The following is a 16,676-nucleotide window of genomic DNA, read 5'->3' as shown; positions in this document are numbered from 1 at the left end:
CTAAAACATGCTATATCGATGGTACCTTACTCCAGCCAGGCTGCATATGTTACATCCAAACACGGGAGACTCCTGCTGGCGGAAGTGCAGTATGAAAGGCACCTTTATACATATGTGGTGGGATTGCCCAAAGATTGTTGTTTTTTGGGATGCAGAGGTTCAGATGATATTTGATATAATAGGAGAGCGGATCCCTAAGGACCTGTTTTTTTTGGTTTTTTTTTTAAAATATATATTTTTCAGAAACTGTTAACAATGCTGTATCTTTATCTCGACAAGTAATATTGGTAGCAAGGGGGGGAAACTGCATGCTTTTGGAGGAAGACCTGAACGCTGCCCTTACAAAGAGTAATTCAAAGGTTGGATTGTGGCACTGTTATATTCTCTGGAAGACAACGGTATAAGTACTGCTGTGGGGAGTTGGAGGATGATGGGGAATACTTGGTGCTCAGTGGAAGGGAGGTAGGTAAGAACAGGGATGATATAATGTGATAAAGTTATGTTTACCTAATCTAGGTGACGTAATACGAAAGAATATTCAATATAGGATGCTGCTGGGGATCGTGGAGGGAAAGAAAAACTTATGGGCAAAAGCTATGTGGAAGTGTGGTTTTTGGATTGTTCTGTCCGTAGATGTACTTCACTTGTTGCTTTTCCACAATAAAAATGTAAATATAAAAAAAACCCAAAACCCTGCTCCATACTAATTTTCCACGCTGCAGCTCAGTTTTTCAAAACAGCCAAGAAGTTGAACTGAAATATTTGGCTGGGGGAGGGAAGAAAAACCACTAAAGACATACTGTGATTGAAACAAATTCAGCGTTACCTGACATCGTGCTGGCCTCCATTCATCGCCGGTAAATGAATCTTATAAAGCCAGAAACTTATAAGGAAGCCTACGTCTCTGCCTAGCATCATCACTCACGATCGGTGAGAAATTTCCAACCCTCGCTGAACAAACACTGAGGACTGCGTGCTTGTAAATCTATACGGCTAGACGCAAAATACAAACACGATGTCCAAGGGGTTCAGAAGGGCTGCAGCCAAGAGTGGCTTCTGATAAGGACCCCTGTCAGAAGCGAGCAACATCGAAAGGGCAATTTCTAACAGCCCTTTTAGGAAAAAAAAAAAAAGAAGGATGAGCTAACATCTAGTGTTATAGGGTTTCAGGGTCTTTTGCTTTGATTCTATCAGAGTGTCATCATGAGGTCTTCAAGCAGCTTGAAAAAGCTGCCCGCCTGAGCTACCATCTAAGTGGTATCAATTGGCATGGACGCTAAAGCCGCCACATTTTTAATTCCATGGCGGTGCTTAAACATCATAAAATCCAAGGTTATTTTTATGATATGCAACCCGATTACCTCTAAAATAACAAAAAAACATTCTCCCACTATACAAAGCAAACTCAGTAACCATGATCTGAAAGCCTTCATTCAGGAAGCCATGATAGAAACCTTTTGGACACAGTGTGTACCACATGTCTTTATTTTAGAGCTGAAGACCGGTAAATGTCAGGAGCTTCTACAGTGATCGGCAGCACCACAAAAGCATTCTGACAGCTCCAATCAAACCAAAGCAACCACATTAGGACAGAACTTTTTTTTTTCCTTCTTTTCTAAACAAAAAGTGCCATTGATAAAGGTTTTAAACCAAGTGCAGGATGCTAGGCTAATAAACTGCAGTGTTTATTTTATCAAGATTCACAGGGATTTCCCTCGAATTCCCAAGTGGTGATGCCGAACGTGATCAACAAAAAGTAAATCTTCCTCCAACACCCAACCACATTACAAAGGACGTGTGTGATATAAAATAAGTAGAATCAGGAAAGTTGGTTTCTAAAAATAAATAAATAAAAGGATAAAAACATTAAAATCTTACCTGGGGAGTCGTTCGTGCTGCAAAGGAGAGAGAAGAAATAAAAGGAAAAATTAGAAAGATATGGTATTATTATGTAAAGCTATAAAATGCAGCAGGATATTGTTTTTCTAATTAGGCAATTAAAAAAAAAAAAAAGAACAATTTGCTTGTACTTGGAACCTGAGAAGCAGATAATGGAGTTAATTAACACGATTGCTCTGCCAGTGATGGACTGAGACACGAATCCTGCATTCTCACTGCCCGAGTGGCCAGGAAACATATTTGGCAACCAATGATTTTGTTACAGGTGGAAATTTTTCAGGCAGATTCAAAGGGAAGGCTGGGGGGAAGAGTGGAGAACAGACTCCCCCAAGCAAAATCCAAGCCTGCTTTTCAACCACTTGCACTAAGTACATCTACTCTTAAAAAGTAGGTTTAAAAAAAAATAATAAATCACTTCCATCTCTAGTCTATTCCATTCATTTCCATGGTACCTGAAGCTTCTACCCAGCCCCTGGGTCCTCCCAGCAAGCTGGAAAAGCATATCCAGAAGGTAGAAAGGACTTTAGACATTAAAAGGATGAACAAGTCGTCTTCATGCCAATTCCTTGTCAAAGTGCAGAAAACAAGCATCCGGCACGTCACACTGCACTGCCAAATATTACGAAGAGCTTGTTCTAAGCCTTGACAGCTTCTTTCAACAGGAATGGCTCTAAGCACGTGAGCTGCACCCCAGAAGAGGCTGCACATACCAGAATCATAACCTGCGCTAGGATAGCGACTCAGGCAAAAGCCTCTACCATCCTAATACCTTTTGATTTTTTTTTTCCAAATTGTCTTAGAAACAATATGTATTTTATATGCATTTTATACAGGAACGTCGTTATAGAAAAGTTAAAAATAAATAAATAGAAACAAAATTTTCTAAAAAAAAAAAACACCAAACAAAAAAACCAAAAACCCTTTTACACATTAAAAATTCTTCCGCAATGATCATACAATTCTCAGACAAAAGTCATTTCAGCAAAATAAATGTGCGGCATTTTGCCCCTTGTTTGCCTTTGTGCATCATTTTTTTTTCATGGGGGGGGAGGGGAGGCAGGGCATGTCTGGGGCCTCTTTCTCCTGCCCATTGGGAGCAGATTACTCTGCATTTGTTTTGTATGAGATTTTATCTGTATGATTGTGCACATTTTATTATGAAAATAGTGGCGGTATATACACTTTAATAAGCCCTATTGCAGCCCTGCTCCCTGCCATTTAAGGCCCACGGGGCTGAACCGTAGCCCTTCATTTGCTGCAGCCCAGGTTTTATCCCTTTAATTCCCCCATCTAACTTGGTACCTCCGCAGCGCAGCCTTTAGCTGAGGACATAGGCAATGGTTCCTTCCCATTGGTACATGGTACAAATGCACCCCTTTCAGCTGGCCAGCAGGTATAACTGTTGCATGACCATTATAACTCTTTGCCCCTTCTCCCTCAACAAACGAGCGACTGAGAGCACCGCGACTGGGTCATTAGGCTGACTTCCTACATATGCTTAATACTAGACAAAACTTTATGGACACACATCCTGCTCAGTCCTCAAAAGCCGGCAACCGCTCCGCTTACTTAGAGGCCAGCGTCCAGCGAGTCACATATAGACCAGATAACACTGCCCAGATATTCGGCCAGAAATTTAGACACAAAGCCTGCTTTCCATTACTCTTTAAATACAATTCATCTCTCTCTCTTCTATGTAAAGTCCATTTCATTTTAAAAAAAGCAGCAAAACTGCACCAACTAAAAACAGGGCCAGATTTAGGATTAAGGCACTCATAGGCAGAGGATCAGGGATGAGGTCTTTTGCCCCTGGAAATCAGACACGGCAGGGTTAGTCCTCGTTTTTGGTGCCTTCAGGATTTGGCATCCTAGGCATGCATATTCCTAAACCAGCCCTGACCAAAAATGGAACTGTTGCAAGCTGGCAGGTGCTCTTCAGTTTTCAATGCTGAAATCCTGTCTTCTAATAAGGAAGTTTTGTCTTGTGCATTTCGTCAAAGGATCTTACAAACGGAGTGAACTATTATTGTTCAACTCCAATCAGAATCATTGCATCAACCTTGGAAGGCCATGCTGACGACTGCCGTGAGCTGCAAACCCATGAACCAGAGGCAGATGCTCCTATAGCCAAGCTGCACTCTCAGTTTGTCTTCATCGATCTTCATGACTGTTGCCATTTTCAACAACTGGGGGCTTAGGGTGCACTTTCATTTGCTTCAAAAATGTAAATATCTTGCAATCCTGTTTTAGTGGGGACTGGAGCACAAGTAAATAAAACATTATTTAAATCAGGAGAGTGCTCTGTTAAAGCCTGCAGGACACACGAGAACCAGCCAGAGACTTGGCACAGAAACGCACAACCGAAACTAGCAGTGGTGAAGACTGCCAGGAGTTGAAACAAAGGGATCCTTTGTTATCTGTAGAGCGTGTCAATCCCTTATTGATGGTGGCTCAGATCCGATCACATCCCAAGCAAGGAGGGCTTTTAGCAGCAACTTTAACAATGCACTTTCAGACACGTGGGTGTCAAGTTGAAGTCTGCTGACTTTTCTTTCTTTCCAAAATATCAACTTGACAAGCCTATTCTATCTTTAGCTTATATTTAAAGAAGAGCTGTTCTTGTGTGTTGCTCGGCATTTCAGAAGTATTGTATTGTATTATTGATGCAACTCAATCATTGCTCTCTGCTTCTATGGCAGGGGGAAAGGGGAATTGGATTCAGACAGCATCCAATGAGGGCCTCGACTTTTGTGGTCTGGGGAACTGATGTGCAGACCATGGAGGAAAAACAACACAGGACGGCTTCTACGGTCAAGTCCATAAGCAAAGCACATGAAACAGCACTGTCTGAATTTTCGGGAAGGCTCACCACCCAGTAAAAATGTTGCTAGCAGTAAACTATTATGGGTTATCATAAGGCTCGGGGATAACTGCATGGAACGGCAATTGCTACTCTTAAGAGAAACACAGGGTAACACAGGGTAACACAGGGTAACCTGCAAGGTGTGGCATATACTACCATGGGAAGTATATGCTGGGAAGACTGGATGGAGCATTTTGATCCTTTTCTGTTGTCATTTCTATGTTTCAGCAAGTGGTAACACTAACTCAGTAGCAAACATTTTATTGCTAGTTATTTCTTTCAACGACCCTCCCCCCCCCCCCCTTCCCCAAACCCAGGCGAGAAGCTACTCTGGAAAGGGCAATAAATGACCTTACATGGAATGAGATCCCACGGGTCTGTGCAATTTGTGACATCATAACCAACATGAAACAATCAGCTCTCATCTGACCTAATTTGTGTAAGAGGATTAAGGGGGGTGACTGCACATGGCTACTTCCCTTTCCTACATATCCTGTCCTTACGGGAGTGATCTGAGCCAAGGCCAGTTCTAATTGGGCTGTGAATAAAACTCTTAGAAGTTAACAAGCTAGAACTTAATCTTGATTCCATGTACGTCTCCCAAGGCTAAGGCAGGTAGGTAAGGAGTGGCAAGCATCCTTGCACACATCATGCCAGTCCATAGCGTGCGTTCAGTCATGCTCTCTGTATGGCCTGCCAGCATCTTAATCTTAGCGCTGTGTGGTCGCCGCTACTGGGGAGAATGCGAGTTTCCATGGGATCTCTTCAGCCACTTATGTTTACTTTGACCAGACACTGCATATTTTTCCATTTTTGTCCTTTTTATTCCTGCAGAGCTAATCTCCCACATTCTTTGCCAGGGCCTATGTTACATTAGCCTCTTAAATGGAAACAGCTCACACTACACCAATTAACTTTAGTTCTAATGCTCAAGAACGATCACGCGCAGCTACCTCAGGGTGGCTGGCTTGGCAATCTTTTTTTTTGACACATGGTGCCGTGAGAGGAGGGAGAAGAGAGAATGCCACCCCTAAGACTCAATGACAACACACAATTAATATCCACTTCTGAGCACCTATTTGTCCTACTTGTGGTGACTATTTCACAGATTAAAAAAAATGCCTTCCTCAGCTCAGGGTCGTGATTGGAACAAATCCCTCTATCACTAGTTATCTCAACAAATGGCACGTGTTAAAGCAAGCTGCCCAGGAAGACTGATATTGGAACAGAGGTCCAGGTGACAAATCTGTAAACAGAGGTCTAGGTTTGCAGGCTTCATAGCACCTAAAATTATTCTTTAGGCTGAATTTGCCAGCAAGGTTATTTTTATATTAAATAAAAAGAGCCCAGAAGGTAGCATGCAGGCTAAAAAAGTCAAGTGGAGGTGGGACAAGTGAGACACAAAGTGAGATTCAGTTTAGTGACTCAAGACTAGGATCACAGTGTTAGGACTGAAATATTACAGATCATCTGAACAAAGTCTCAGTTCAGGATTGGGACAAGATTTTGAGTTCGCTTTAGAAATCCAATGTTGCAGTCCCTCAACCACTTGACCTGCCAACGTCATCTCATTTTAAGGAAAATACAACATAGGATACCAGAGGGATGCTTGATGAACGAGCAACAAACGTTATCCCTGTATTCCTGAGATCCAATGCTGCAGAGATATGTAATCGTGTTGTGTTCTCCAGGAATCTTGGACACAACTCAGCATTGAAAAGAAACATTTGACAATAATTTATGGAACATTTTTTATATCCAAAGTCTGAAATCTTATTAATATATAAATGTTGATACACTGCAGCTGGGTAAACCGAAGCCCACGGATGTAGAATGACTTGCCAAGGATCACAGAGTCAACAGCAGAACTGGGGTCATAAATGAAACACCAGGAGGGCGTACTGGCTTGACCAAGGTCATACAGAAAGACTAATAGCAGAATGGGAATCTGCATCCAAAAATGTCTCTAGCTCCTAGCACAAGAATGCATCACAAAAACAGGACCACTATAAGGAGGAACACAGTAAGCATTTGATTCTCAACTGCTAGCAGGCAATTCAATGTAACATATGAAAAAGTATTTACCCTCTGGGATGGAAGAGTACATTTTATGTGAAAGAATAATGCAAAGGCCTATCCAGTGGCTCAGGTGGAAAGTTGTATGCATCGTCAAGGGAGGCCCCTGGTTTGATCCCTGGGTCAGCCAAGGCTGGGGATGCTGTAGAGGCCGCATTCACAGGTCCTGGGAGGAGGAGCCAATGTTATTGTCTAAGAGTGACACCTAGTGGCTGGATTCTGGGTCCATAATTGCAGGATTCTGAAAGGACCAGGACTGGACGAGATGTAAACTGAGTCAGAATATAAAATAGGGGCAGTGTGAACAAACGCTCATGGTGCCAGGATTCCAGTCCTGGTTCCAAATGAGCTAGAAACACAAAAGAGCAGAAAGAAATTGCCAGGCCAAAGAGGAATAAAAAAAAGCAAAAAATCAATCAATAAGTATGAACTCCATCTGGTAGGAATACTCTACTTGGTGGCTTTTCTCACAGCTAAGAAGATTCCCCCATTGAATCAAAAGGATTCCAGTTTGAGAACGAACCCCCTTCTCTTACAGTCACTTGCATGATTCAAGTCACCAGCACGGCAACTCGTGTGCAACATTTTCCCCTTACTGTCCGTGCAGTAGGGCTCTTCAAGAATCACAATGCAGGCTTCTGTTCTGAGCACATTTTGCCTGACTTCTGGCATTTTCACCCAGTGGACGGCTCAAGCATGGATCTATGCTAAGCCCAGGGTAAGGGCAGCAACTGCCACAGCACTGCTGACATTTAAGGGCTTTCATCCATGACATTATTTCTGCTTTGGCGTGGGCACAGGAACATTTATTTGTATTTACGACCAGCTATGGGGAGCACTGGGTGTGTGTTCTTTGTCCAAACAGTGCTTGTAAACAATAACTTAAAAGGGCATCTGCCAGCCACGTTTTGTTAATAATATTATAATAAACAAAGCCCACCATGACTTACCATAAAAGGCTATGATTTTGAATACTGCATCTTTTAAAAAAAAAGAAAAAAAAAAGAAAAAGGAAAATCTTACCTCCCGTTTTATATTTAGATGCAGTGTTTAAAAGTGATTCTAAATATAGTGGGAATGGCGGCTTCTGATGTCCCTGCATAATGCGGCTGTATACGTGGAGCTGCAGCAGCAGCGTCCCGGCACGGAGGGAGCTGCACTCTACGGCACCTGGCTGTGCACTGTCGCTGCAATGGTTGGACAGAACAGGCAAGAGGGTTACAAAACGGAAGAGGAAAATTCAGGCAGTTGTGAAATGAAGGACTGCTGGTGCCAGAGACCAGTTGTGATTGAGCTTGAATGCCAAAGAAGCAGGAGGAAACTGCAAGACAAACCCCCCCTACCCCCCCCCCCCCCCCCGTAACATAAATAAATAAATAAAATACTCCTTTGGTCCATAAGAGATCATTTTTTTTACCATCATGGAAACATTGGCAACTATCTCAAGTTCTATCCCTGAATACAATGGTTTCTGTAATATAGAGATGGCAATAGCTGCAGAAGACTGGTATGACCGCTGTCCAGATAGTGTCCAGGTCCTTAAAGAGCCCATCTGGTCACTTAAGTCATTAACATTATTGAACGATAGTGGCATTCTATTAATTTTGGGTCACACGTGCTCAGTTAATCCAGAAGATGTGTCCATGAGTCTCATTGTATGCAAAAGCTAATTGTCACAGCTCAAACCCATGAAAACAAGATTCTCTCTCCTAGTAATGGCTCTGCAGTAGAGGAGAAACATTGCGAGATTACATTCAGGTACTGTAGATATTTGTCTATCCCCCAGGCAAGGACAGGCAACATGAGTCCACACCACCATGACGTTAAAGACGACATTTTTCTGCCAGGCCAGAGTCCAATTATGATTGATAGATTAATTTTAGAAAAGGGTCCATACCTGGGATTGAGTTTCCCTGTACGCTTATTATATTTGCAGTTTTTAAGATCGCAATTGAACTTTATTGTTTTTTTTTTAAGTTTCGCAAATATGAAACCAACCCCCCTCCCCCCCCCCCAGAGTGATTATAACCATTAACACGCTCTAAAAGCACTCCAAGTCTTCTTCCTCTTCCCAATAAAAGCATTGTAAATTTCCTTTGTGCCTAGTCCACGCACTTGCAGCCAAGCTAGCCTCTAGCTCTCAAGGAAATGGACATTTGAGAATAATTATTCATTTCCATTCTGGCACTCAAGCAGTACTGTCAAATGAATTATACCAATTTATTTCAATAGCCTTAGGCAGTCTGTTCCAGCACAACTAACTAGTTCTGTTAGTATGAAAGTGCTCGTTAGCTTGTAGAGCAATCAATGAGGGGACCACAGACTCTTCTTTCATCGGACACTTCCATTCTGGTGTTTCAATCTCAGCACATCTCTCAAATTAAACTCTGTTTAGGTCATGGGAATGGTAATTAGGAGAGCTCCGGGAACTGATGGGTTCTAGTCTGAGCGCTGCCTACTGACATTTTGCATGACCTTGGATATATTCAGGGCTGACGCAAGGGGTATTAGGAGAACTTCACAGCCTTGCGCCCTCCCCCTTTCCTTCAGCCACCAGCAAATGGGCTCTGCTGGCAGCCTTATCAGGCCTCTCCCCTCTTTTCTTCAGCTGGCACCAGCAGCCAGACACACACACTGGCAAGTTTACTGCCACCCCCCCCCCCCCCCCGGGGCTTGGTGCTCTAAGCGACCGCCTAGTTCGCCTAATGGAAGCACCGGCCCTAGGTATATTACTTTACTCCCCTGAACCTAAAAGTAATACCAAGGAAAATAAATGCTTCTCTTTATCGTCCAGAAGCATGCAAGTTAGTCTTTATGCTGGAAGTAGGGACAATTATGCTTCTGTAGTGCTATAATTGTGAAACAAGTTAAGATTCTGTCTGAAGGAATGGGAATAGTTTGCCATGTAGTGTGAGAAGTCAGGATTTCTGACTGAAGAATGGATTGGAACAAATGGCAGGCACTCAGAATCTGCCAGCTTCCATGCTAAGTATAGACTCTAAGACGACAAAAGTGGATAGCCACAAATCAACAGTCTACGTGAAGGCAGGTAGTTTGCAGGTTTTCATAGGAAAAAAGTACAACCTGTCCTCTGCATCTTTGGTTTCTTTGAGCTAAGCAGAAAATATTAAACAATTTGACTGATCACTGAAGGCCTGAGAGGCCCTTAACCATTAGTAATCTCCGACGTAAAATCAGCTGTATGTTGACACACGAGACTAACAGCACGACATACGACCAGAAAAATCATGTTTAAGAAACTCCACAGCATACTTCCCTACTAATGTTTGAGAATTATTTCTTTTTAATGCTTTCTTTTGTTCTAAAGGTTCGATTTATGTTAGATTTAGGAAAATAGCCCTAAGGATTATTCCCTCCACCTTACTGGAAAAAGAAACAAAAATGTCATTTGTTATTAAAATGGATGAGCAGACTTTGAATGACTCTAAGATGTCACATGCATTTGAATGCACAGGAAAAGAGAGTCTGGGATAGATGGAAACATCTTGATCAGAAGGTTAGGATGCAGATCACACTGTCCAGTCTACTGGTCTCTCCATCAAAAATACATCTGTTTGACATGCAGCCACAAATCAGGAGTTTATTCACCAGCGATGTCAGAATCTGGCTTACTTAGGTTTTTTCCAGTGAAAAAAGAAACAAAAAGTAAGAAAGAATAACTCTACATGCGACTTTCGTGTGGCATGGGAGGAAAAGTTGTGTGGTTCGGCTTAAAAGTCTAGACAGTGAATTTTCACAATATCATTCATTTTTGCATATTCACGACGACGACATTTCAGTAGGTCTAGTTGAACCCAACGGCCACAAGTCTTTTCTAGCCTTAGGGTTAAAAAATGATATAACAGTGTGACAAACTCCACTGATGTGCACCAAAATGTAGCGGCTGGCTGCACTGTAAGACAGGTTACAGAAGCAAAGCAACAACTACAGTCAAGATCCCCAAGGATCTTCCAAAACCCTTGAGTATTTAACAGTTTTTATTACAATGGTCCTTCCAAATCCTACAATAACAAACACTAAACTTAGTTATGCAAATATTATTCTTCTTCATTTGATTTAGACACTAAAGAACACATCTTTCATTAAATTTGATTTTGGAAGAAAGCTTAGACTATCCTGAGGCCTTTTTGGGGAAAAAAAAAGCAGACAATCAAATGCTTGCAAATAAATAACGGGGATGAATGAGTGAAGTATATGGAATACCTACAACATAGAAGATTACAATCCAACTTTGGATCAAGTCACCATTCAGGACAAAATCCTCTCTCTGGACATAAATTATCTGTCACCAATCTGCACACCAACACAAGCGGCTACTGTATTAGCATTCATTTTTCCTACTTCTTTCAGGCATCTCAGACCACCGCATTTCCTACAACTTCAGGACACGCTTTCTATTCCAGTTCCCTGTTGTGACTTTTTTTTTTTTTTAAATTCTGTAGCCATACAAGAGCTCCACATAGGGGTGTGAAGGGTTGCCCATAGCTATTGAGCCACAGCCATTCAAAAGCACCCAGGAGGCGACCCATATGACATGAACAGTTGGTAGTCGTCTAATACAACCCTAACCTTATGACTACTTCTGTGAACTCCACGCTGCAACCATCAACTGCCTCCCCCTTTAAACTTTTCAGCTGTATCCACTCTTCACCTAGATGGCAGAGCCCTTTGGAGTAGGGGGGAACCTGCCTTCCTCTAAACCTGGTCTATTGTGTTCACTGTGTAATTGCCTTGGACATTTTCCCTACCTCTCCCTTCTTGTTTTTCAGTTATACTGGGTCCCAGCTGGATGGCTGCCACTACATAAATCCAGACGGTTACTATTATTGCTCCACACGGTTTTATAAATTACTATTCAGTTTCATTGTCTAGTGATATATTAAACTGATTCCCTGCCCCATCTCTCTACGTAGCACAAAGCAGTGGACAAGAGTAGTGTGCAGAGAAATGGCAACAAGGCCTAGGGTCTCAAAAGTACTGAAGGTTACTTTGAGAATTTCTAAGGAGCACAAAAGTGGAAAGCTAAAGATTTTCACCCGAGTAGGAGCAAACAGGCTTTGCATAGGGTCCTAAAGGGGAAATCGATCTCATAAAATCATCTTATCCGACAGCCCCGCCTCCCTCAAATAACTTGTGAACTGTTCTTCCAATTTCATTCATCCCCGCGTTGAATTGCATTCGATTTTGTGGGATACAGGAATGAATCAATAATAAATTCACCTCCGGCTCACGCATTTCATTCGCCCCAAGGACCCCAGCACTTAGGATTCCCCGTTTGCTCGATCCTGACCTTAGGTTGTCACAGGGAAACAGGCCAGTTCAGCTCAGCTGTAATCTTAGGGAGGGCAGAGCATGGTGCAATCTCACTGCGCATTTTCAAAGCTGCCATTTGTTGTTCATCGTAACCGTATGCAAATTTCTTTACCAAAGGAGGGAAGTAGGCATCGTGAAATGTTTCACCTTATTAAGAGGCTGCATTGGAACAAAACAATCTGTCAAATAACCCTTTATTTATGCTGTAATAATTAAAAATAAAAACCTACTTCTGTCTCGGTTTACAGGGTTAGTTTTGTTTCTGTTAAAGGCAAACCCATCACTGTATTACCAGAAGCATTTTTGGTTGTAATGTGATTGTCTTTAGCTGGTATAATGTTAGACAATAGGTATGGTAACCTCAGTAAGAGGAATGTTGATTCCACAGCACTCACTTTTGTCATGTCTTGTTCTATCAGGTTTGTTTTGTGTAAATTTGGTTTCACTTTTTTTTTTTTTTTTTAATTTATGAATGCATATACTGTATATCTAGTTTTCCATGCAAAACAATGGATGTAACAGGCTATAAATACAATATTTTGAACCATTACTTTTATCTGTAGCCTTCCCTTAGTAAGCAATGGTGGCTTTATTTACTTTCCCAGTTTCTAGATGCTATTATACAATTTTTTAAAAGCCAGATCAAGGGAGCTAAAGTTTGTCTGATTGCCGTGGGCACATCTTTTTTCTGGCTTACATTTGAGGAACGCGTGCAGCCTGAAACGAACGATACAAACAAAGCATTCACAGCACACAGCAGTACCCATCTGTCCATGGGTTCACTGGGGCAACACTTATGGGAAAACCTTGTCAAAACAGCACGAAAAGATTCTGATCGCTACTAAATCCAGTTGTGAGCAAAGGGGATTTTTTTTGTATCTTCTATCACAATGGGCATGTCTTGAACCCTTTATTAGATAAATGTAATAATACCTGGAATGTCCCATTTAAGTGCTGGCAGTTCTGCTCCAGAACCTTCCCTGGGATACAAATCTGACCCCCTAATAATGTGCTTCTCAACCTTTTTTTTTTTTATTTCAAGGTACACTTTCCTATTTGCATAATCCTTGCCACCACTCCCTGATCTTCCTCCCCTAAAAGCATGATCTTTTCCCTCTCTCACTTCCTCACCCTTTCTTTCACCCCCAACGCCCATATGAACCTCTCAACACCTCCAATTAATCCTTTTACCTGCCCTTCTGTGTGCTCCTCCCCCTCTATAACTCTTGCAGTCCTCTCTTACCCCACCTTATCCTTTTCTACATTAAAATAAAGCATATGGACACCTTTGTTCTGAAGAAGTCAGAACATGGCAGACTTCTAGAGATCTCCTCATAGAAACCACATAGAACACCTTACTTCGGTCATACATGCAGAATACAGACAGGCCCCCCCCAAATACAGAATAAGTAACTACAAAATAGAAAGAGAAATATGCACACAAAAACTGAAATATAACCCCTGACAATCCCAACTATGTATGCAAATCAATACTGGAAGAAGAAACAAATGCATTTCTTCCTATACCTCTTATCAGGCTTCTCCTAACTCCTTTTCCAGGGTCTTATTTTCATTATCCATTTCTTCTCCTCCCACTTCCTTCTCTCCATCTGACCTCTTTCCCTTTCAGGCCTTTTTAATCCACTTCTCTGCCTCTCTCCTCACTCATAGCTAGATTTCACCCCAACTACAACCTTCCCTGCACTCTTCAGTCCTCAGCTTCCTTCTTTTCACTTATCTACCAGCTTTCCATTTCCCAATCTCACTACCTCCAACTCTCCCATTCTCTAGTCACTCCCCTTCCCCAGCTTCCTATTCTCTGTTTTTCTTTTACTCCATTTACACCCTTTGTACTCATGTCCTCCCCAGGCTTTACTTAATTACTTCTTTCCTCATCAGCCACATCTCCTTTGTCATTCACCCTGTCTCCCCAAACCTTTTCCCACTCTTCCCTAATCCCATTTCACCCCCACTCAGCTCCTCCCAAACCTTCCAGCTCCTTCATACCATCTTTCAACCCCTCTCTCTCAGCCTAACACATTTGCATGATGCCTCACCAGCCAATCACAAAGTTGCCACTGACCCAAGTCTTTACTCTCTGTCTAATCCCTGTATCCAATCCCAGACCTTTAGAAACTTGTATGGCCCACCCAGTCTGCCCAACCGTCCACTTAATTTAGCATTATAATTCTCATCACTTCCTTAGAGAAACACAGAAATGATGGCAGAACAGGACCAACAGCCCATCCAGTTTGCCCAGCAAGCTTCCCATGGTAGTATCTACCCCCATGCATTGGTCAGTGCTGCTTGACATATTTTGCTCTTGCTCTTGGCCGTAGAAGCAGTCCTGTGTTTTTTCCTTAATGTCTGCACATCAGTACCCCAGACTGTAAGAGTCATGGCTCGTGTTGGTTGTCCCTGAATCCAAATTCCTCTTCCTTCCACCCCCCCTCCCCCCAACCTTCAAAGCAGAGCGCGATGTTGCAGTTGTATCAAAAGCAGCAAGGCTTATTGGTTAAGAGTAATAACGCCATGCCTTCTGGTAAGGGCAGTAACTGCTGCTCTGTGCAGGTTACCCCCATGCCTTCTGGTAAGGGCAGTAACTGCTGCTCTGTGCAGGTTACTCCCATGCCTTCTGTTAAGGGCAGTAACTGCTGCTCTGTGCAGGTTACCCCCATGCCTTCTGTTAAGGGCAGTAACTGCTGCTCTGTGCAGGTTACTCCCATGCCTTCTGTTAAGGGCAGTAACTGCCGCTCTGTGCAGGTAACTCCCATGCCTTCTGTTAAGGGCAGTAACTGCTGCTCTGTGCAGGTTACCCCCATGCCTTCTGTTAAGGGTAGTAACTGCCACTCTGTGCAGGTTACCCCCATGCCTTCTGTTAAGGGCAGTAACTGCCGCTCTGTGCAGGTTACCCCCATGCCTTCTGTTAAGGGCGGTAACTGCTGCTCTGTGCAGGTTACTCCCATGCCTTCTGTTAAGGGAGGTAACTGCTGCTCTGTGCAGATTACCCCCCATGCCTTCTGCTAAGGGAGGTAACTGCTGCTCTGTGCAGATTACCCCCCATGCCTTCTGCTAAGGGCAGTAACTGCGGCTCTGTGCAGGTTACTCCCATGCCTTCTGTTAAGGGCGGTAACTGCTGCTCTGTGCAGGTAACTCCTATGCCTTCTGTTAAGGGCAGTAACTGCTCCTCTGTGCAGGTTACCCCCATGCCTTCTGTTAAGGGAGGTAACTGCTGCTCTGTGCAGGTTACCCCCCATGCCTTCTGCTAAGGGCAGTAACTGCGGCTCTGTGCAGGTTACTCCCATGCCTTCTGTTAAGGGCGGTAACTGCTGCTCTGTGCAGGTTACTCCCATGCCTTCTGTTAAGGGCAGTAACTGCTCCTCTGTGCAGGTTACCCCCATGCCTTCTGTTAAGGGCAGTAACTGCTGCTCTGTGCAGGTTACCCCCATGCCTTCTGTTAAGGGCAGTAACTGCTCCTCTGTGCAGGTTACCCCCATGCCTTCTGTTAAGGGAGGTAACTGCTGCTCTGTGCAGGTTACTCCCATGCCTTCTGTTAAGGGAGGTAACTGCTGCTCTGTGCAGGTTACCCCCATGCCTTCTGCTAAGGGCAGTAACTGCGGCTCTGTGCAGGTTACCCCCATGCCTTCTGTTAAGGGCAGTAACTGCTCCTCTGTGCAGGTTACCCCCATGCCTTCTGTTAAGGGAGGTAACTGCTGCTCTGTGCAGGTTACTCCCATGCCTTCTGTTAAGGGAGGTAACTGCTGCTCTGTGCAGGTTACCCCCATGCCTTCTGTTAAGGGCAGTAACTGCTGCTCTGTGCAGGTTACCCCCATGCCTTCTGTTAAGGGAGGTAACTGCTGCTCTGTGCAGGTTACCCCCATGCCTTCTGTTAAGGGAGGTAACTGCTGCTCTGTGCAGGTTACCCCCATGCCTTCTGTTAAGGGCAGTAACTGCTGCTCTGTGCAGGTTACCCCCATGCCTTCTGTTAAGGGAGGTAACTGCTGCTCTGTGCAGGTTACCCCCATGCCTTCTGTTAAGGGAGGTAACTGCTGCTCTGTGCAGGTTACCCCCATGCCTTCTGCTAAGGGCAGTAACTGCGGCTCTGTGCAGGTTACCCCCATGCCTTCTGTTAAGGGCAGTAACTGCGGCTCTGTGCAGGTTACCCCCATGCCTTCTGTTAAGGGCAGTAACTGCTGCTCTGTGCAGGTTACCCCCCATGCCTTCTGCTAAGGGCAGTAACTGCGGCTCTGTGCAGGTTACCCCCATGCCTTCTGTTAAGGGCAGTAACTGCGGCTCTGTGCAGGTTAACCCCCATGCCTTCTGTTAAGGGCAGTAACTGCGGCTCTGTGCAGGTTACCCCCATGCCTTCTGCTAAGGGCAGTAACTGCGGCTCTGTGCAGGTTACCCCCATGCCTTCTGTTAAGGGCAGTAACTGCTGCTCTGTGCAGGTTACCCCCATGCCTTCTGTTAAGGGCAGTAACTGCGGCTCTGTGCAGGTTACCCC

At 43.7% G+C, this 16,676-nt stretch overlaps 2 protein-coding genes across 6 annotated transcripts in view; both read right to left on the bottom strand.

The window, feature by feature from the left end:
* LOC115073708 (protein phosphatase 1 regulatory subunit 12B-like) overlaps nt 1-16,676 on the bottom strand; it is a 127,590-nt gene that overhangs the window by 6,207 nt on the left and 104,707 nt on the right. For 2 of the 3 annotated variants that reach the window (XM_029572351.1, XM_029572353.1), the window contains one exon: nt 1,879-1,895. The gene's annotated coding sequence lies outside the window, so the exon portion shown is untranslated. Of the gene's footprint in view, nt 1-1,878; nt 1,896-7,861; nt 8,026-16,676 lie in introns of all 3 variants that reach the window. The other variant, XM_029572352.1, reaches the window with a different exon arrangement.
* Nucleotides 1-16,676, bottom strand: part of LOC115073711 (protein phosphatase 1 regulatory subunit 12B-like) — a 75,906-nt gene that overhangs the window by 25,163 nt on the left and 34,067 nt on the right. For all 3 annotated transcript variants that reach the window (XM_029572363.1, XM_029572362.1, XM_029572361.1), the window contains one exon: nt 1,879-1,895. In XM_029572363.1, the coding sequence (XP_029428223.1) occupies nt 1,879-1,895 (17 nt within the window). The remainder of the gene's footprint in view (nt 1-1,878; nt 1,896-16,676) is intronic.

Source organism: Rhinatrema bivittatum, chromosome 12 (assembly GCF_901001135.1).
Source record: "Rhinatrema bivittatum chromosome 12, aRhiBiv1.1, whole genome shotgun sequence".
Lineage (NCBI taxonomy): Eukaryota > Metazoa > Chordata > Amphibia > Gymnophiona > Rhinatrematidae > Rhinatrema > Rhinatrema bivittatum.
This window is presented reverse-complemented; position numbering and strand designations above follow the sequence as displayed.